At 39.6% G+C, this 22,336-nt stretch overlaps 1 protein-coding gene across 1 annotated transcript; it reads left to right on the top strand.

The window, feature by feature from the left end:
- The first annotated feature begins 237 nt into the window (after nt 1–237).
- Nucleotides 238–15,341, top strand: inhbb (inhibin subunit beta B). Its single transcript, XM_077537553.1, has 2 exons — nt 238–1,135; nt 13,001–15,341. Exons 1-2 carry the CDS (start codon nt 757–759, stop codon nt 13,813–13,815), a joined length of 1,194 nt encoding a protein of 397 aa, XP_077393679.1. The 5' UTR covers nt 238–756; the 3' UTR covers nt 13,816–15,341.
- Nucleotides 15,342–22,336: the final 6,995 nt, after the last annotated feature.

Genomic DNA, 22,336 nt, shown 5'->3' on the forward strand with positions numbered 1-22,336 from the left:
CCTCATACTGCTTGTCAGGGAGCGGGTTTAATAAGGCAACCATTTGACGTGTGGGGATGTGAGGGGAGGGGGCAGGGGGTGATGAATAGGCAACCTATGTACGACCATAATAAAAGCCTGCATAGCGGAGTAGTGGTTGCTCTGCTAATCCCTTGCGTCTAGTTGGTGGAAATCCCCACGTGGTTCAGACTCGTCTATAAAAAAGAAAAAAAAGAGGGGGAAAAAAACTTTGGAATTACGGAGCCGTGTTTGTCGTGATTGCACAGGGGGAAAAGGGGTCTCAGTCAAGGAGCATCTCGCAGGACAAAACCGAACTGCTTGTCTACAACAACGCACTGGGACGCGGTACGAGCGCACAAGCCGGGGAGCAACCGAACCATATTCTCCTTAAGGATTTGCTACTGAACAAGATGAGTTGATGATGAATGAGAAAGCGGACTACACACAACTGGCTATGTAGAGAGCTTTTTCTTTCATTGGGCGTTCTGTCTATAACGTTTATTTTATCAGCGAGCAAATTCAAGACTCGTTGTTGGACAACACGCTGAATGCTTAATGAGTGGAGTTCATAACCTCGCAAGTTAGGCAGCCCTTGGAGGTTTGGAACTTTTTGGTTGGTTGAAAGGTTGTGCTCTCTCGGAAGTCCCCCCTCATTATAATTATTATTTTTATTTTATTAATTACCTGTGCTGCGACTGTTTTGTCGAATTGTTTTTCTCTTCCGTGGACTGGACTTTATTGTTTCCACTTGTGAAAATGACTCCAGCCACTGTGATGTTGGTAATTGCGTGCGCTTTCTCGGCGCGTTGCAGCTCAGTGCCAGAGACTCCGAGCTCGACCGTGGAGTCGTCGTGCGCGTCGTGCGGCTTCAAGGCACCGGATCAGTCGGAACGCGTGAACGGAGACTTCTTGGAGGCAGTCAAGAGACACATTCTGAACAGGTTGCAGATGAGGGAGCGACCCAACATCACGCACCCCATCCCAAAAGCTGCCATGGTGACAGCGCTGAGGAGGCTGCACGCCGGCAAAGTGCGAGAAGACGGTCGAGTGGAGATCCCCTCTTTTGACGGACAGACGTCCTTCAACAACGATATTCAAACGGAGACTTCGGAGATTATTAGCTTCGCAGAAACTGGTAGGCTTCTCATTAATTACTCACCACGAGACCTGGATGAACTTTATCCACCTTCTGGCAGTAATTGACAGCGCATGAAATCCATCTACAGGCCTATTTGTAAATACACAAGCAACAAGTGATTAAGTAAATGACATTTTGTTTTGCAATGAAAAACGTATTGAGAATATTCACAAATGAATATTATTAGGCTATATAATTTAAATGTATTTTATATTGGTAAGAGTTTGTTTCTATCTATCTATCTATCTATCTATCTATCTATCTATCTATCTATCTATCTATCTATCTATCTATCTATCTATCTATCAACACATAAATATCCATTCAAAATTCTCTTCATATATATTGTTAAATTTAAATTGCTGTCTATATGTACTTTTTTAATACTCATTCACTGTCAGCCATTTTAGAAAATTTCAAAATTTTCAATACCCACACGATATTACGTTCAATAATTATTTATAAACCAAATCTACCAAATGACAGAATAGACTCCCTACTTTTAGCCTCATCCGTTCTTTTATAAATGACAGTAGAAAAATGTAGATTTGCCAAAATACAGCCATTTCTCCCATGGACTGTGAAACTGTGTTTATTTCGTATAAAATGGGGCAATGATGTCATCTACCGGTGGTTGGGAATCAGTAAAGTTGTTTCCAAGTTTGATATTTACAGTAGAACATAATCATATTCTCCCCCATTAACCCCGCTCTAAAAAATATATAATTGACAAGTATACTTGTCAAAGGCAGTGAATGAGTTAAATTGGCCAAAGACCTTTACACCTCTACCTTTCCACACACCGAAGGCATGCACACACGTGCACACAGTTTTCTGCACTTGACAAAAATCTTACAATTGTCACATTGTAACAAGATAAACTTTCAATAATGAATGCAAAATGTTGTTTTTACAAGTCTGAAACATACACTTATACTAAAACGACAATGGCATAAAGGCAGGCACACTCACCGTGCCTGCCTTTTCTTATTGGCCCAGCCGTTACAATTTGCCTGAATGGGCTGCTGTCATGGAATGGGAATGATCTGAGCAACCCTCATGACAAGGGAACAAAAGGCAGGCAATCATTATTAGAACACTATGTGTTCCCGCTGAACTCTGTGTCAACGATAAGGGAAGAAAAGTGCGAAAACAAAAGAAATTGCGCAGAATAATGCATGTGACATTTGAGTCGCTGTAAACGGATGGGGTGAGTGTGGGTGGAGGGGTGTAGTTGTGGTGATGCTGGAGGGAGAGGGCGGGGGTGATATTGTGTGCGCGCCCATAATGCAGTGTTGTAAAGCATGTTTTTGTCATTCTAAATGTCCACCGGGCTCCTTTGCTTCTTCTTCTTCTATTTCTGTTTTTTTTTTTCTATTTAGCTCTATTCTTCCTCACACCTTTGAGCTTTTGTGTGGTATTGTACGACCGAGCTGGCTTGGGTCCCTGCTCCCCAGTCCCCGTTTGCCTCCTGGCCAGCTGGCTCAAGACCCACAGATCACATACTGCCAGCTGGGGCAGGGCTCAGAGGCAAGCCAGGCAAACTCGCATGAGGGAGACTCAACTCTTGTTGTTCTTTCAAGTTTGAGAGACGGCAGGTTGAGAAGTGAAGTATGGGGATCCACAAAAGGAATGGTTACAATGATGCTTATGATTTTGTGTTGTTTCATTGTGTACTGGTGGTTACTTTCTTTCCATCTCCACATTCAGAACCAAAACAAGAGTAAACTGTTGTAAACTCACCATTTTTAAAACAATTACTTCAGGATTATTAAAGGGATACTTCACTTATTAAATAATGTTTGACTGCCAAAAATGGCTAAATAAGTAAAGTATCCCTTTAAGGGTAATTTCAGAATTGGAGGACATTAGGGCTTCGCAATTGGAAAATAAACCTTCACTTTTCTGATTTTCTGCTACACATTCATCAATAATAGGTAATAAACGATCAAAGGCTTGATTAGCTCAGCTTGAAGATCAATGGTACAATTTTTTATTACAACCCTGCTAATGTAGTGCAGCCGTGTCACTAATCACAACAAAAGGGTTGCAGATAACAAGGTTGCAAATCTGGACGAATGTTAGCTTTCCCGCAGGAGTAGAAGCTAGCTGTTTAGCTAGCTATCAACTCTGACCAAAAGGACAAACTTAATAAAAATTCTTAGTCTAATCATTTAAATAACAGGAAGTTGAGTGACACATTCAATCAAGGCTAGCTATGTTATAAAAATATTAAAAATAGAGAACTCTTTTTTTACAGTATTGTGACCTTTTTTAAATATCGCCAACATCCTCACAATCTCGTGATAATTATCGTATTGTCAGCTTCATATCGTGATAATATCGTGTCGTGATATCGTTACATCTCTAATGAGTACTCCAGACGTATTTTGGTATATTTTAAAAGTAATTTTGTAAATGTTCATAAATGGGATCTTGACACAGAGAAGAAAGTGGAAGAAACATTTTAAAAATTATTTTTATTCATTTGAAGGGAAATTGCATTACTTCATTTGAAAAAGCCCTACAATATCCAAAATAATGCATGATAAGAAGTGGTGTCTATTTTATTCAGGCTCCTCCCTTCTCACTCTCTCACCACTTCCACCCTTAAAAAAATGTTTGTGGTCTGTGTCAATTGTCAATTTTTATTTTATTTATTTGTATTTGCCACGGGCCGCTAAAAAATGGATGGTGTGACACCCTGAGGTAAAAAGTGTCAATTTTCTGTGGCAGGTGACGGAGACGAGGCCAGTTTGTGGTTGTAGATCGGGTAATTAATAGACAAACTGGCTTCTGTTAATCGCTGTCCATAAAAGTGAACATGGTGAGAGGATGCTTCATTATGGTAGGTGTATACCACAACACCAAGGTATCAGGTGTACAGGTTTACTTCAGGACAACACTCTTTCATGTGGGTGGTGTCACTCATGTCGCTCTTGGTCCTGCTCCAGATATTTTCCACTATCTGTTTCAGCCTTGACCTTTCGCTGTATACCTTATGATCGTATACATAATTCATGAACTTCAATAAAATGAATCTCCAGTTTACTAGCAGTCTAGAACCAGTGCAATAGGAGATTCTATGTCAGGCCAAAAGTTTTGCATTTCAAGCCCGGCTCACCATCCTCATCATCTCTCTCACTGCCTCTCCCTGTACTGAATTAGCAGTGCTGAGGAATCATGTCTGAACAATGGCAGCAATATGCACCCACGCCTCGGCTCATGTTTAGAAGTACCGCCTTCGTCTTTTTTTGCGACGTGCCGTCTTGTCTCGCGGCCTTGAGTAATGAGTTGTTGCTTCTCTGCCTGCTTCCATGGCCGCTTGGCTCACCTGCGCCACAGAGGCTTGTGGCGCAGGTGAGGACAAGCTGAAGCGGCCCATTATCCACACAAGCCCACCCAGGTGTCCTAACTGATGATATTCACCAGCAACCTCACTGTGCTGGGTCAGGCGAGACGTGTCGAGGCCAGTTCAAAACGCTTTTGAAATAATGGATGAAAAGAAAAAGCCTCAAAGGGACCATTAGTGGCAAAAAGGTAATTTGCTTTGTAGGTTCGCTGTGTGCTTAACATTGAAATAACATATGCAATAGAATATATGGGTAGCCAGTCCGCAGAAAGTGATTATCTGGAACAAAGTAAGATCTTTGCATTTAAATAAAAAAAAATAAAATATATATTTTTTTTTTAAAGTGTTTACTTTTATTGATTTTTTTATTTATTTATTTTTTTTATTTTTATTTAATTTTTTTTAACCCAAGAAACCCGGAACCATGAAAATATATGAGAGGAAATGATGATTCTTTGTTAATAGAGTATTTATTGGTCCGTTTGAACAAACATCTTTTTTTTTCTTTTTTTTTTTTAATCAACTTCCACATCTGACTTTTGATTTGTGTCATATTTGATACATCTGGTCACAATGCTTTAAATTCATACATTTATAACTGTCAAAAATATAATAAACAGACATAATAAACATATTAGTATTTCCAAAAATGAGAAAGAACATTCCCCACTATTAATGAATATAGGTGTCAATCTTTTCTCAATTCCCGTGAGTCATCAGCTGGGTGATACTGCCCTCTAATGGATTATCTGTGCAATGCATGTGTAGAACATATATGTCAGGGTTTTAATGGAGAAAAAAATATTGAAATAGAAGGGCTCAAAATGTCTAGTATTTAAACGTTCTGCATTATAGGGTTAAGTTTATTTTATTTTCATTTTTTAGCATAGTGTCATTCATGATCCTGTGTTTAACTGCATGAACATTTCTGAGTTTCATTATCCAGTAGAACAGTTGTGTATGTGATTCCACAATCTCGACAGAAAATAATGACAGATCACAACTGCCAAAAATACATTCTCAAGCTGAAATGGAGCACTTTCTATTCCTGATCATTTCTTAGAAACATCAACTGTATTCTCTGACTGTTAATCATACTGTCAGTGTATTCTTGTTTCTTTGAAAGCTTCCCCAGTTCTAAAATTTGTCATTGTTGTGGCAAGCACCATGCATGACGCTGAGGGGAGGTTAGTTACATGGTAGCTCAAAGTGGCTTTTTTTTTTTTTTTTTTTTTTTATAGCCGTCACAAATGAAAGTTATAGTTAAACAGAGTCCTTTATGCTCACCGTGCAATTGATAGCCAGCAGTATTGGGATGCCTGATATTTGATTTATTGCTTAGCATGGCGGTGTTTGTATGCATGGATGGATAGAAATGTGTGCATGTACAGTGCTTGAGCTTGAGCTGGTCTGAACAAGTCCGTGTGTGTGAATGTAAAGCTACGGTTTACAGGAGGAGGAGGCGTGAGGCGCCTTTCACAGAGGGCCATCTTTGGTGGCCACATGTTGACACTGACAAACACTAATCAGTCTGCAAACAAAGTAATTTAGCCACTTTTAGGGCAGTGCTCTGCTTGAGAACTTGTACCAAGTTTCCTGAAATAGAAACCTTTCAAGATGCCTTTGGGTAAATTGGAAGACATAATTGAGCTCTCATTGGCAGTATTTTTTTCTCTCCGCTAAGCCCACCGTCACCTTTAGACTGCTGGAATCTCTTCTTTGTACCCTTTTCGAAAGTGGCTTGTGTCATGTAAATGGCTTTCATCACCCCCACCCCCCACCCCAACCCACCCCATCATGCATTTTGCTGGAAAGCCACGTGTTTCAATGTTGGGCTGCTGTCTCCCAATGCCTCACAGCGGGCTTTGTGCTGTCACTCCTAGGGTACTTGCACTAGAAGGAGGAGGGACTGGGTGGGGTTCAGTGGGGTGCTACCAGTGAACTCAATGAACCCCGCAGGGGTCTTGGCTGTGTCCGCCATACTCACACCTTTCCACTTACATCCTGACTCTTTTATGTTGCCTTCCTCAGTTCGGATCCATTCCATCTCTTGCTAGGGATGTAACGATATCCAAATATCACGATACGAGATTATCACGATATGAAGGTCACAATACGGTAATTATCAGGATATTGTGGGGGAGTGGGCAATATTTAAAAAAGATCACATTATTGTAAAAAAGAGAGCTCATAGTAAAAGAAAAAAGAAAAAAAAGAGCACAATATTGTGCTTTTGTAACAGCAATGCATATAAACCACCTGCAATCGCTATTAACAATATTGAGGCACCTTCTTGCTAATGCAAGCACACACAAGCAAATTAGGTTCCCCTTTATCTGACAATTTGCATAGATTTTAAACATAGAAGGCCAAAACATCCCTAATGAAAATTAAATTGCACTAATAAACTAGCCACTAGAGGGTGCTAGAACTGCACAAATGGAAATCAACCTGACTTTTTTAACAAATGTGTCCCTTTTAAATATTGTGAACATGACGACGACGATATTGTGGCAGTTTTAATATCACGATATCACAATATTGCCCTAATCGTGACATCCCTATCTCTTGCCCTTGGACCCTGTCACTTACAAATTTGAGCTTCACTTACCCCGGGTTTTCACCGGATGCGGTTGCGGTGCGGTTGCGGTGCGGTCCGGCGACGCAAGCAATTAGATTCCATTCATTCGAATGGTGCAGTTTACACTGCTTGCGGGTGCGTTGCGTGTCGACTGCGTCTCAGCTGCGGCGTGCCGCAGGCCTTCCGCAAGGATAGACCTATTTTCTATTTTTGCCGGACGCTGCAGCGGTAGGCCTCCGGCAAATGGCAAGCTAGCACAAAACACATCGAGCGGGACAGGAAGACTGACGCAGTTTCAAAATAAATTTCCGGTTACCTTTCAGAATAAAAGACTCGCCAGCTCCTATTTCGCAAGCTTTTCAGCAAAACGTGACGTGGGCGTCGCCGGGCCATGTGCTCATTCACGGTTTAGACACCAGCGAACATGGACGAGGAGAGGTTTATATTGGAGGTGGAAAACCACAAAATAATACATGACACGGCACATCCTTTTTATAAGGACAACCAAAAAAAGGATGCTGCATGGAATCTCATAGCAGAAGAAGAAGAAGAAAAGGTTAAATCAAAAGAAGTCCACCTCTCTTTCTGCTTCTCTGTTGAGCACAGACTTTCTGTATGTTTGTCGTTGTGAAATGCCACATGATCGCGCGCGCGCGGTCCCGCGAGACACGTTGGGAAGTGGGCGGCGACGGAGCTGCCGGACCGCAGCTGTGCGGAGCCGGTGTGGATTGACAAAAAAATTTACCCGTCCGGAGCACGCAGTCAAGACGCACCGCACCGCAACCGCATCCTGACTGAAAGCGGTCATAGGTGGTGACTCCAATTAAGATGCAAATTGGCCGTTAAAAATGAATGCAAATCATAATTTTTGTATTTGACTGAAAATGAAGCATAGCATACTGTCATGTGTACTAAGTCACCGAAATATTTGAGCGACAGCACATGTGAAGGAATATGTATGTGGGGAGTAAGTGCAAAGCGTCATGTGACGCACGCTCTTCGAGACTCAACAGTTGTGTGTGTATGGTAATGTTTAGTTGGCTATTGACCATTATATTAAAATATTACGCAATCAGTCAATAAAGCCCATCTAAGCAGTGTATCAACGCTAGGGTGGCCACTTCCATAAGGTCAAAAAGGAGGACATATTTATAAAAAAAAATTGTGTGTTCTCTCGCTATAACGTGCCTTACTTTTCACGGCCTCGTTGTTTCGCCAAATTTTTTTTTGTGTGCATTTTTTTTAATAGTATGTACGTATTTTATAAAATTTAAAAGGTTTGAAGATTGGGAATGTTTAAACAAGAGAGAAATGTGAGAAAATCTTAATGCCTAACTACGTTGCGGATTTCATTTATTGCGGGTATTTTTTTTTTTTTAAACCAAACGCCAGCAGAAAACGAGGGAACACCGTACATCAGACCCGCGGTGTATTTTCACCAACAATAAAGTTTTACATGGTTTATCGATCATGTTTGTGTAACTAAATGGTAAAAATGTGAATAAAAAAGCCAAACTTCTTTTTGACAGTTTATTTAGTTTACAGTACCACGTTTTTAAACCACTAAGCAGTGACATGCTTCTGTAAAAGTGCATCTACGTGCCACAAAACATAACTTATTTTGAAAAGCAAATAAGGAAAAAATGCCTTCAGTGATGACGTACATGCTGCTCGCCTCTTCCTTTTTTATGCTTTTACGTCCCTGTGTGACGTTCTGTGACTGCTTTGCTCTGACTGCTCACGTCCACATCACCCTGGCAAAGTGTGCAGAAACCGTGAAACTGTGAGTCTCGACTGCTTTTGGCCAGGAAATTGTGCTCTTTCATCCATTCAATATTAAAAGACGTCAAACGTTTTGGTATTTTTGCTAGTGCTGCTTTTTGTTGCTGTCAAAAAGAGGAAATGATGTAATCAGATAGCCACACGTGGAGCTTTGTTTACATTTAATGAACCAATGATATACGAGATTATCAACTGAAGCCACTCTTGGCCAATGACAGACCAGTTGTGACAAACGTGGGGTGGGGCTTATGTTGGGTCACATAAACTCAACCGCGGCTCCTTTAAAAAGGAGGACAACCCTGCGTCCTACTTAAGGTTGCACAGGACGCAGGGCACATCACTGTTAATTAGCATTGTCCTGCCTAGATCAGGACGCCTGGCCACCCTAATTAACACCCTTGTCGTTACTTGGCTGTTGACTTCTAATGATGTCCTAGCACGAAGTGAGTTTGCAAATTGGACGCTGGACCAGCAACAAACCGGTTAGCTTTGCGCTAGCTAGCATGAGCTTGAAGTACAACAGACACAGCATGGATGGATTTAAAACGTTACCAAAAGGGAGAAAAAAGAAAAGAAAAAAAAGCACCCTGCCTTATGCTGTTGGTTTGTGGTTGTTTGTGGTTGTTTGTGAAGGTTAAAGTAAGTTATTTTTAAACAAAAAAATTTAAACTTTGCCGTAGATTGACGTGGCTCTGATTGGTTTCAAAAAAGTTAATGAGGCTTCTTAAAGTGCTTTGGACATAAGTACAAACACATGGTGCAGGGAAAAAAAAAAAAAAAAAAAAAAATGCTATATAAGTGTACAATTACAATCATTACCAAATTGGATTGTATTCATTTATTTTTTATTTATTTTTTGGGCAGACTATGATGTTTTTTGTTTGTTTTTTTGGCACAAGCAATTAAATAGACCTATCAAACTATGTATACACACCTATAGGAAATCTTACCTTGATAAGTCACCGTCCGCTTCGAAAAGTGTGCATGTGGACTACAGTATGAAAAGGGTAAATCACGTTGGAGAGCAAAATGAAGAGGAAGAAATGCAATTTCGCAGAGGACAAAATCGAGGTGCTTATTGGCGAGGTGGAAGCAAGGAAGGCATCCTGTTTTTGTGGCCTTGGCAGCAGCACAACCAACAAAAGAAAATGCAGCGAGTGGCAGGAGGTCACTGCTGTGGTAACTGCAATGGTTTCGGGGAAATAAAAGTGTTCTGTCTTGGAAGTAGAGGCCAAAAAAAAAAAAAAAAAGAATCGACTGAGTGTTGCTGCCACTAGTTGGGGGCAGCAGCACCCCCGGGCTTGACACGGGGATACCGCCAGAGCGTCGGGTGGACCTCTTTGTTGCTGGACCCAGTTCAGCACATAGATCCAAGAGCGCTCCAGGGAATCTAAATCGACTTGTTAGCCAGTCATCAGCATGGGCCAGGAAATCTTCGCTGTCCCTGAATGCCCCCTACTATATCTTTAACTCTAGCATCTAGCATGTCGGCAATCATACAAATTGCTTCACATTCTGGTGTTGTAATTGCATCAATCAGATCCATCACAATCAATCAAAACACTTTACTTACTAATTAAAAAGTAGGGATGTCACGATAAGGGCAATATCGTGATATTGCGATATTAAAAATGCCACAATATCGTCGTCGTCGTGTTCACAATATTAAAAATGAAAACATTTGTTAAAAAAGTCAGGTTAATTTCCATTTGTGCAGTTCTAGCACCCTCTAGTGGCTAGTTTATTAGTGCAATTTTATTTTCATTAGGGATGTTTTGGCCTTCTATGTTAAAAATCTATGCTAATTGTCAGATGAAGGGGAACCTAATTTGCTTGTGAAGCGATAAATGTGTGCTTGCATTAGCAAGTAAGTGCCTCAATATTGTTATTAGAGATTGTAGGTGGTTTATATGCATTGCTGTTATGTATAAAAGCACAATATTGTGCTTTTTTTTTTTTTTAGTATGAGCTCTCTTTTTCACAATATTGTGATCTTTTTTAAATATCGCCAACGCCCCCACGATATCGTGATAATTATCGTATCGTGACCTTCATATCGTGATAATATTGTATCGTGATGTTTGGATATCGTTACATCCCTATTAAAAAGGCACGAGGAGCAGCATAATTTAAAAAAAAAAAGACGGATGAACTTGACCAACATAAAATCCTCCACAAACTACACAATTTGCAGACAATCCATAATTTGCATGTGTGAGACATCATGAAAAAATCTGGCTTCATTTCAGCACCTCACTAACTGTGTCACTGTTTCCTAAATGTGCATACGCATGTGTCAGCACATGCGCATGCTTTCTCCTGTCATGTTTATTTTCATACAGCTCATAGTTTGTTCTGGAAGTTCCTTAGACATCTTTCAGTTTTGTGTGCTAGCCATTTTGGTGCCCTAAGCATAAATGTTTTGTGGTCGATTTAAATCAATTCTGGAAATCTGAATTGATACCCAGCCCTACTTTTAAGTGTCAATATTGAAGTTTTAAAAATGTTCACAAAAATAAGTGATAAATAATAAGTCTTTATATAACTAACAATGACACCAAATACTCAAATAAATAAAGCTAAATGAATTAAAATAAAACTCAATGCCACTACTATTAACAAATAAACATCTGGAAATAAACAAAGTGCAAGCAAGTTAGTAGAGGCCCTACAGAGGCACATGTCTACATTTCTGGGCTGCAAAATCGGCTATCAGGTCATCATATGACAGCTTTTGTGCAATTTCCGCATTTATGTTAGGGTATGAAATGCTCCTTGAACATATTGAAGCATTGATCCTGTATTCAGAAATACAAGACAATATTCAGGGATTCTACAATGAAATATGGTTTTGAACCAACCATGGTACAAACATTTTCTAAATTGATTAGGATTATGGCAGGCCTATATTTAAAACACAGGTACATGAACATTTTAATAATCTACCTTTTTAGAGAAGGACTGATAGGGGACTATGTAAAAATTCTGGACATAATGTTAAAACTATGAATTTGAAATGAGGAAATCTACTTAGCCTTAAGCCTTAAGGCCTTAAGGCCCACTACAGTCCCATGCTCTCTGAACTTCTTAATCCAACTAACAATCGTTGATTTTGATGGAAAGTTGCGACAATGGAAACGCTTTCGAAACCGAATCTGTACACTCTGGTATGATTTTGTCGCAAAATAGGTCTCCAGGGAGAATATCTTCTGCTGATTTGTCCAAGACATTTTCAGGGCAACTATAGCAGCAAATGATCATCCATAGGTTCACCTTTCACGTCCTGCAACAGAAAAGACATTCGTTAAAAAATTGATTTTTTATCGAATAAAATCTGGGTACGCATCTTTTTGGGTCACCCTGTACATACCCCATTTTAATGTAGTAAGTTTAATTCCTTTTTTTTTTTTTTTTTTCAAATTAACATTGATCCAAATGTCTATATGGAATAAAATAATAAATTTGATTTCATAAATCAGTATGAGATAACATATATGTTGTTTCCATGACTAACAAAGCAAAATGATAACCAAAAAGAAAGTTCTTCGTCAACAACAACAACAAAATCAGAATCTATAAGTTGAGCTACTGATAGGGTTCAAATCTCCAATTCAGAACAATGTGTTACAAACAGCACGTCAACTTTCATGAGGTCCTAAACAGAGAGTGAAAATCCACAAATAAATTTTAAATTTTATTTGTATCTTTTTTTTTATCTTGTATTGTATTGCTGTTAATGTTTTATGTTATGTTTGTTTTGTTGTGTTTCTGTAAAGCGCTGTTTGAAAGCGTTATATAAATAAAGATGACTTGACTTGACTTATAGTTTGCGTTTGCCATCCCATACTATTTGAAGACATTCCTGACACACACAAAATTAAACAAACAAAAAAAAAGAGATGTTTAAGTATATAGATTTTCTAGCAACACTGTGTAATGTCCAAGCAGAAAGAGCAAAATTTCTGATACATAAAAGTATTTATATCCTGCATATATATTTACAAATACCGTATGTTTTGTTTTGCTCTCACTCCCGTGCCTCTCTCTTTCTCTAAAATGATGATGACATGCCTGTGCAAAAATAAAAAAGTGCCATATTTTCCATGTCTCTACTGATGATGAATTTCTTTTTACTGTGTCCCCGCAGATGAGTACACATCCTCAAAGTCCAGTCTTTATTTCCTCATCTCAAACGAAGGCAACCAGAACCTGTACGTGTCACAAGCCAACTTGTGGCTCTTCTTTCGGGTGCTGCCGGCTGGTCCTGAGAAAGGCCTCAGAAGGAAGGTGACAGTCAAGATCCACTACCAGGAAGTTGGAGCTGTGAGCAGTGTGGAAGGAGGAGGCGGCGGGGGGGTCACGGGGCGCTGGGCCCTGGTGGAGAAGCGCGTTGAGCTGAAACGCAGCGGCTGGCATACTTTCCCCCTCTTAGAGGCAGTGCGGGCAGTATTTGGCAAGGGCAGCCGTCGACAGGACCTGGAGGTCCACTGTGAGGGATGTGAGACAGCTGGAGTGGCTCCAGTGCTGGTGGACCCGGGTGACCCGTCCCACCGGCCGTTCCTGGTGCTGCGCGCGAGACAAGTGGACGGAAAGCACCGCATTCGCAAGCGGGGGCTGGAGTGCGATGGCACCAGCGGGGGCCTGTGCTGCCGGCAGCAGTTTTACATCGACTTCCGTCTGATTGGCTGGAACGACTGGATCATTGCACCGGCGGGCTATTACGGCAACTACTGCGAGGGCAGCTGCCCGGCTTACATGGCCGGCGTGCCGGGATCGGCTTCATCCTTCCACACGGCGGTAGTAAACCAGTACCGCATGAGAGGAATTAGCCCAGGTTCGGTCAACTCCTGCTGCATCCCCACCAAACTGAGTACTATGTCTATGCTCTACTTTGACGATGAGTACACCATTGTCAAGAGAGATGTGCCCAACATGATCGTGGAGGAGTGTGGCTGTGCTTGAGTCCGCTGTGGTCCTTAATTCTCTTTGAACGCTCAGCAAGGCCTTTTGTACAAACAGAACATTTTGTACAGGATACATATACAGTACAAGAAAACTACTGCTACAGTATGTGCCGGCCAGACACACTGTAGTATAATCTAGTATCAAAATGTGCGGAAGTTTGGTTGCACACGTTCATATGAGTGTATGTATTTATCGGACTGAGTGATATGCGTTCTGTCTGAGTTTGAACTCGACAGCATTGGGAGGAGAAGGGAATGCAGATCACCAAATGGTACTTTTGCTCTACTTTGCCATTTTGAACGAAATGAAATGAAAGAAGATAAAAAGTGTTTAACGAAAGTGACATGATCAGCCAATGACATTATTGGCTTTCTCTCCAGACTCCCCAACCTGCTCTTCAGGCCCCTAAGTACTTTAAGCACATGGCAGACTTTTTTTTTTTTTTTAAAGCACTGACAATTCATCAGCTTACACAATTCAGAACACAAGCACTTCACTCGAACGCCGACAGACACAGTCTGACTGTCCTCTGGTGGAATTAGACCAGCGGCGCTTAATGCCTCACAGGATTATTCTCTCTGCACTGCAGCGGCAAAAGAAGGTCCTCCACAGAGCTGCTGTCATTATAGTCATTGTTAATTGCAGGCCTTGAACCTCAGCTTCCTGCTGCAAGCCCTGTAACCATGATGACCCGGACGAGACACATCTCAGAAGTGCACTTGACTTGTGCACCGGGACAGAGCTCGTTCCTTCTGCCTGTGAATGCTTTTTTCCAAGCGGGGACGTTCGTTTTGTTGGGTCGCCACAGTGCAGTGCAGCACTTGGAGGAACTGAAATGCACACCCTGATTAGCACTTGTATAAAGAATTGCCTTCCGAGGGGTACTGAGTGTCCTGTCATATCACTAAATAAGTGCCACATGATGAGCTATGCAATGTATAGTAAACTATACCCATACTACAACATGCCCTGTTAGACTGAACGCTCTTTCTCTGAAATCTTCTCTGTATCTTTGTGTTTGCTTTCTCACCTTTCCCCTCTTCAGTCCTTGACTCTTAATCAATACTTGAAATGTAATCTTTCGCATCCTTTCTAAGGCGAATGATTGTTGTGATGTTTGCACTGAAAAGTTGCAGGATTAGTGAAACAAAAACTGCCATTGAAAAGTTATTTTTATAGTAAGTAAAGAAACTGAATTTTGTGTCAGAGGTATTTTACATAAAAAATGGAACCAAAGAGGCCATGATATTAGCTATTGTACCAAGAGGGCATGGTCATTGAGTGTACAATACTGTTTTGATCATTTTGCAAAAAGGCCTACTTGTATCAGGGTACAATAAATGATTCTCGTCGTCAATACACAACACTTTTCATCTTTAATTCTATTTTTTGTTTCAGTTTTCTATTTAATAAAACACTATTTTAGTTACTGTTTAAGGATTATCTAGCCAAATAAATGATGTCTGTACAGTATATGTGAAATAAAATGTTTTCTTAAAATATTTTGTAACTGTAAAACTGAATTTACGTCTCTTGTGCTTTGTTTGTCTCGTGTCGTGGTTCAAAATACCATTCTGAGGAAATATGTGTTGTGGGTTTATCCTATCTCCACAACTTAAAAGGTGTGGCTGAGGAACTACAAGAAAAACATGCTTCACACTTCAGCCTGAGTCTATACTGGTTGCAACACATGACTTGCCGCCATCTGTCAGGACTGATTACCTCCCATTAACTCGAGCAGTAATTACAACTATGATTGAGGGTTTCGGTGTCAAGTATATTATCAGTTAGCACGCAGATTCACATACCTGCCTGATTCCAATTTGTCTGCACTGTGCACACATCCATGACATTCCAATAAAATGTACAGTATTCCAGTGTGCCAAGTGCACTCGTGGATTTGCATGCAATGTTTTTGCTTCACAACATAGGTTTAACTGTAAACATGACTTACGACCTGTCTGTGCCAACACCTAACAACAGCGAGATTATGTGTAATGTTTTGGTTCCATCTAAACAGAGCGTGTGTCCCAATCATACGATAAATGCTTAAAATATATCTATCAGGATCTGCTGATGAGTGCAACGAGATTTGTTTGGCTGTAGGGCAAATAGCACATTAGGGAGGGATCAGTGTAACTAAATGCCTGTACCTGGATGGATACATGACTCACCAGAAGAAGCGACACAAAAACAAAAGGGAGAAAACAAACCTAATGATATCTGTTAGAAATGAAAGAATTTGAACTCTTTTATTTATTTATTTATTTTTTGACAAATCAATGCAAATACAAATTACACAGTGTGTAGCTGTTATGTTCTATGGACAGAAATCAACTTTATTTATAAAGCGCTTTAAGAACAGGCATTGCTGTATACAAAGTGCAGTAAATAAACTTAAACATCAGTTTTGCAGTAAACAAGAACAAAGCAAACATCTTGAAGTGCGAATACAACTGAATAAGTTGCAGTCCACGGCAATAAGGCACACACTCACTTTTAAGTGGTACACGTGTGTGGTTCTCCAAATGCAATACATAAATCAAAGGTGTCCAAACTACGGCCCGGGGGCCATTTGCGGCCCACCGTCCATTTTTTCAGTGGCCTGCGACATATGCTAAAAATGGCATTTGACTCAGTTCAAATAAAATAAAAACAAAAATGTTTGGAGATGGTCAAAGTAAGAAGGGAGGGTGTCGAAAAACACAGGTGCTATTAAAGTTTATTTTAGTTAACTAAAACTAACGAAAAAACTAACATTCAAAACAACAATTTCGTTTACGAAATAAAATACAAATAAAGATGCTTTTTAAAAAAAGAAAACTAACTGAAACTACATTTTATGTTTACAAAACTAACTAAAGTAAAACTAATTATAATTAGCAAAAATGTCCTTCGTTTTAGTCTGTGGTAATTAATTTAATGCATGAGCCTTTGGGGATCATTTTAAATATGATTTTTAGTAGATTTATTTTGATATAAAATGGAATAATGACATTGCGCCCATGGTGTTTTTTAAATATTGCGCACAAGTAATACACGTTAAAAAAAAGCAAAAAAATAAAACTAATACTGAAACTAACTAAACTAAAACTAAGCATTTATTAAAGAACTAAAACTAATAAAAAACTAACAGAACCACCCTGAAAACTAAATTTAAAAAAACAAAACTCAAAAACTAAATAAAAACTAAAATGAAAATTTCCAAAACTATAATAACCCTACTCCCATATTACAAATAAATTGGTTTATATACTGTAGCATTTTTCTGAATTTGCAAAAGCACAAGTAAATTATTTGTACAATTTTTAGGACTAAACACAATTCCTCTTCATAACATTATGTGGCCCTTGCGTCCTTCTGATTTTCTGGATGTGGCCCTCAAATGAAAAAGTTTGGACACCCCTGTTCTAGATTGATCGTATCCACATCTTTTTTTAATGACAAATTATTTAAATCATTGCACAGCCATTGTCCCAAAAGCATTCACACACACACATGCATTATAAACATGCCACACACAAGTATTGCATGCCCACACAACTTCTACAACCTCAAGGTAGGTATCAGCTTGAACAAATATTGTCCCTCTGCCCTCCCTCATCCAATACCGCCACAGGTTGAGGTCATGACAGCTGCCAAGTTGATGGGGTCAACTGGTTTATCACTGCAATAGCTTTCATTCTTCCAATCCGGCCTGGTACGCACTCACTAATGAATTTATGACTATTCATCGCCTCGGGTTCAGCATTCCACTGCGTCACATTGCTTGTATTTAGTTGAGTGACATGCAAAAACGCAATAAGTGTGCTGGTCGCCGTCTCTCCCGGTAGCTCCATCACATAATAATAATAATAAAATGAATTAAAAAACTAAATAAATAAATCTCAACATACATCTTGAATTATGAAAGGCCAATCCATGGACTTTTCCCCGCCATAACATACGATGTTAGCGCTTTGATGACCAATAAACACCAACGGATTTCTATTAAGCATGACCTCATGTTTCAGCTTTTTGGAGATGGTGTCGAGGCACCCTTATTCGAAGGATTTATGGCGCAGGGCCCCCTAAGACAGGAGGCTTATTCCTCTCCTGTTTACTTCTCTCTACAACCCAAAGTGACATTTTGACCTTTGAAGAAACGTGGACTGTGGTCTCCGCAAGCTCTCTCACAGGCGGATTACTGGAGGAGTAATATGGCTTTGCAACATGAAAGCATATTTGTGAACACTAATGAGCAAAAAACTTCATTAATCCAATTATTCATAATGGCTGCATTTTTATCCCTGCATTTCTTCTTTGTTCTTTTTCTTTGTCATGGTAATAAAGCCAACAGCAGCGAGAAAAACATTTCGGTTCAACCTCGCCTCCTGCAACATGTAAACCTCTCTAATGAGTTTTCAGCAAGATACTTTGTAGCAGGAGCTTTGTTTTGCACGTGCATTGTCAGTTTCGATACATTTGGGGAAGCATGTGCATGTTGGATGATTACTACTGGCACAAAGACACTCACGTTGACAACAAAAGCAACACTTGACTGGTCACGCGTGGCCAACAAGGACGGTGGGGGGCTGGTGGGGTGCGGGTGTTTTTGAACCATTAGCACTGCCTCTAAATGTTTTCATCAGATTTGTAGCTCTGTTTAACTTTCCCTCTCATGAATGCTGCAGTGAAGGAGGTGGCAGGGTCACAGTGGCACAGTGCGTGATGTGTAAGTGTGTTTTTGTGAGTTTGCATGTCATAATGTCAGGGTTGTTCCTTCCCAATTTAGCAAAACAACTGAAACCTTGTCACCACCCCCCAAAAACTATGTCTCCCTGTCAACCCCTAAACCTCACCTCCTCACCCCACCTTCCACCGTTCTGACCTCCTGACTCCTTCCAGAGTACACAAAGCTCTCATTTGTCTATGGTGGTTAATGTTGGCCCGAGAATCGCCTCACATCCAGTCAGGGAGTCGGGAATTGCATTGCATACTGCAGAATAGTTACATTGGATCGATGAAGTCAAGAAGGTTGGAAATTCATTGTCACTTTTTTCTTTCCCCCTCATTGACCTATGGCAGTACTTCAGTGTTTTTGTGAACACATTACTGGGTCCAAAATAAATCATCACCAAACTGGGTGAAACAAGGTTATTAGTTAGCAAAAACTAAGAAAATAATAAAAACTAAAATTGAAAAAAAAAAAAAAAATTGTGAATGAAATAAGGAAATAAGGTAAGGTCCATTGACTGAACCGCTTATGCCGTAAAAAAAACAAAAAAAAAAAAAACTCAACCAACCAAAACTTTGCTGTCATAACTTCATCTTCCTGAAACTAAATATAGTTTTAGCAATTAATTTACTACATGATCCTTTGGTGTTGATTCTAAATGTGTTTTTGAATGTATTTATTTCGGTATTAGCTGAAGTACGTTCGAATAGTCGTCTGGGAGTTGTGGTCAAAACTCAAAACCAAATTAACTTTTTTTTTTTTTTCCCCCTGATAAACTGTATAAACGGTTGTACGGCGGTGTATTAGGGCCACATACATTTTTTTTTTTTTTTTTTTAGGGGGCAATATGATGAGTAAAAAGTGGCAAATTTGCCTCTTTTTAATATGATGAGAAAAAAGTGCCATATTTGCCACTTTATAAACTGGCAACTATGATATTGTGAATCTCTGCTAAAGAAAATAATATCTCCTTGTTTGAAAACCCGACCGAAAAGTACATTTTAAGAAGTGCTTCCTTCGTAGACATTTTGCAAACTGTGACTTGTGTAGCGTGAAGTATGCGTTTCCTTTCTGCCGACACAAACAGCCGCGCGGCGAGAAAAAAAGCGGCAAATTTGCCACTTTTTTTTCCTCGTCATATTGACCCCACCCCCTAATAAAAAATAAATTATATATAATAAGAATTATCATATATATATATATATATATATATATATATATATATATATATATATATATATATATATATATTTAGCGCTGTCAAACAATCAAAAATTTTCTGACTAATCTGATTAATCATACTTTTTAATTTTGATTAATCACGATTAATCAGCTAAATTACTTGCGTATACGCCTAATATAAAATAAATACAAAATAACGTAACATTTTGACATTAACGCATTTTATTATCTGAATGTCATTTCCAAACATTGATTAAATGCATGTACGCAATTGCATGCATGCGTATATTGCTCCAAATGTAACAGCATCATATCAATTGGGTACAATTCAGCAATTATTAATTAATTAAATGCAAATTACTTTTGTTTTATCTAAAGTCTCGTTGGGGTGTTTTTTAAAGCGAAATTTACCGCCAGGCACACCAAACTGGAGTCACCCCGCTCATTTTGGAACAACAGGCGTAGGAAATGCCGTGCAATGACCTCATCACAGACCTGCGCAGCCTTCAATGTAACCATCCGCGGTTACGTTCAAGGCTCAAGCGCGGTCAAACAAAATAGAGCGATTAATCTGCGTTATTACGTGATTAATGCGACAATGTTTTTGTGATTAATTAATCTATTAACGCTTTGACAGCCCTAATATATATATATATATATATATATATATATATATATATATATATATATATATATATAAACGTCATCGTAGGTGTCTACTAATGCTGTCTACATGACCTGGTCATTATTCTGACATTTTAGTGCATGTTTGTTGAAGGCTTGAATTTGGGGCAAAAAAAAAAAAGTCTGTGTGGCACCATCTTCAGGTTAAACACTGGGATAGACACAATTTGGCCGTTTTTCCTCTCTTTGGACTACTACTATTACTCACTACTATTCACGTCACTTCCATGAGGCTGACGTAATCGCTCTGCCCCCCACCAGCTCAGTCTCGTACGCGCCTCCTTATGCTATGTCCACACCAAAAGTGAGAGGAGCGCGTTCTGTCAGTGCGTTTGCATTGTCGTCAAGGTAGTTTGTGCGCACGGGCACCAATGTGCATGCCGTAAATCCACACATTCGCAGCGAAAATCCACATATTCGCCAAAATTAAAACATTTGAACTTTCTTCACACAAAGCCTCGCGGCAGCCATTCGGCTTTGGGGATGAAAGACGTCGCACACAACGTCCTGTTTGTTGGTCAGCCGTTTGTTGTTCACCAGTACGACACGGCCAGCTGGGACTGAGTAGTGAGCAAAAAGTAGCATACACTGGTAAGTGTATTAAATTCATATCTATTAAACTGTACTAAGTTAGCAATAGCATTAGCCAAAGCTACCACCGGCCGCCTGATTGCCACTAAAAAAAAAAAGAGAGTTCTTGAGGGACACGTAACTAAAAAGCACTGCGGGAGAAAATAGTGCCTCGACTATATTCCCAGGAAAGAAGTGGAAGTACTTGGCGGTGGTCTCTTTTCTCGGCCCACTAAAGTGCTGTCGTTGTCCACCAAGCGACACGCCAAACCCGCTCCGGTGTGCGCGAGTGAAGCGGCTGCGTCCAGTATAAACTCCGGGAGGCCCCACCATGAAATACAAGCGAGAAAAGCGAAGCGAAACGCTCCCCCCGCTTTTGATGTGAATGTAACATTACACGTTTCCTCCGTTGGAGTTGTAATTGTAATTTATATCGATTTTCAGGTTAGTGATTTATTAGCATCGCACTTGGTTAGATTATTTAGCATAGCTGGTCACACATTATTTAGATCATAGTTTTCACTGCTGTTGTCAGTCACAGTCAGAACATGCCCAACCCTCTCCCCACTTGCAAGCCCATAGCCCACCAGTCCCCCTATGAGCGTCATATTCAAATGTCAAGCAACAGCTAGTGAAACAGCGCCAGCAGATGACTTTGCTCCTAGGCGACGAGTTGCATGTCTAATGCTTCTCAACTAAAATTCACGCCACTAATCCACCTTAGAAGTTGACAACCTGGCAAATAAGGAAGTCAAGCTTTTGTAATTAGAGTTGTGATGCATAGATACTGCGTATAGCCTATGCCATGTACACATTCGGGTTCTGTCACTGCAATAGGAAAAAAAAGAAAAAAAAAATCAGTCATAAAATCAAGATGTCCTTGTATAGAATCTGCCTCCAGTAGATTTTCTTACAAAAAATTATTTGGTATGAAAAGTCCGTACACTGACTGTACCTTAAAAAAAAAGGACCAAAACCATTTATCTGATTTCTTCACATGTGCAAATTTCACTGACCTGAGCTTATCCCTGATGACCACAAGATGGCTGGGGTAGAAGAGGTTTCAGAAGGAGATTTTTTCTAATTTTATTTATTTATTTATTTATTTATTTATTTATTTATTTATTTATTTAATAGAATGAAGTCTAAGCATAATTTTTGTAACTGTTCTTCAACATAATGGAAATCTTAACTATTTTTAATTGTAGGTTAGGAGAAAATTAAGATTTGTAATCCACTGTACATTCCTTTTCAATGCTCTGCTAGATGCAATTCACACTTTCAATAAGTCTTTACAAGCAAAATAAGTGACAACCTGAAAAGATGTTTTCAAACATAAGTAGCAAAATAGTTTTTATATGTGCA

Source organism: Festucalex cinctus, chromosome 11, assembly GCF_051991245.1.
Source record: "Festucalex cinctus isolate MCC-2025b chromosome 11, RoL_Fcin_1.0, whole genome shotgun sequence".
In the NCBI taxonomy this organism is placed as follows: Eukaryota; Metazoa; Chordata; class Actinopteri; order Syngnathiformes; family Syngnathidae; genus Festucalex; species Festucalex cinctus.

Excerpts from the sequence above, each read along its gene's own strand:
- inhbb (XM_077537553.1), top strand. The coding sequence starts at position 757 with ATGACTCCAGCCACTGTGATGTTGGTAATTGCGTGCGCTTTCTCGGCG. Across the intron at positions 1,136-13,000 it reads TATTAGCTTCGCAGAAACTG|ATGAGTACACATCCTCAAAG; the intron begins GTAGGCTTCTCA and ends GTGTCCCCGCAG.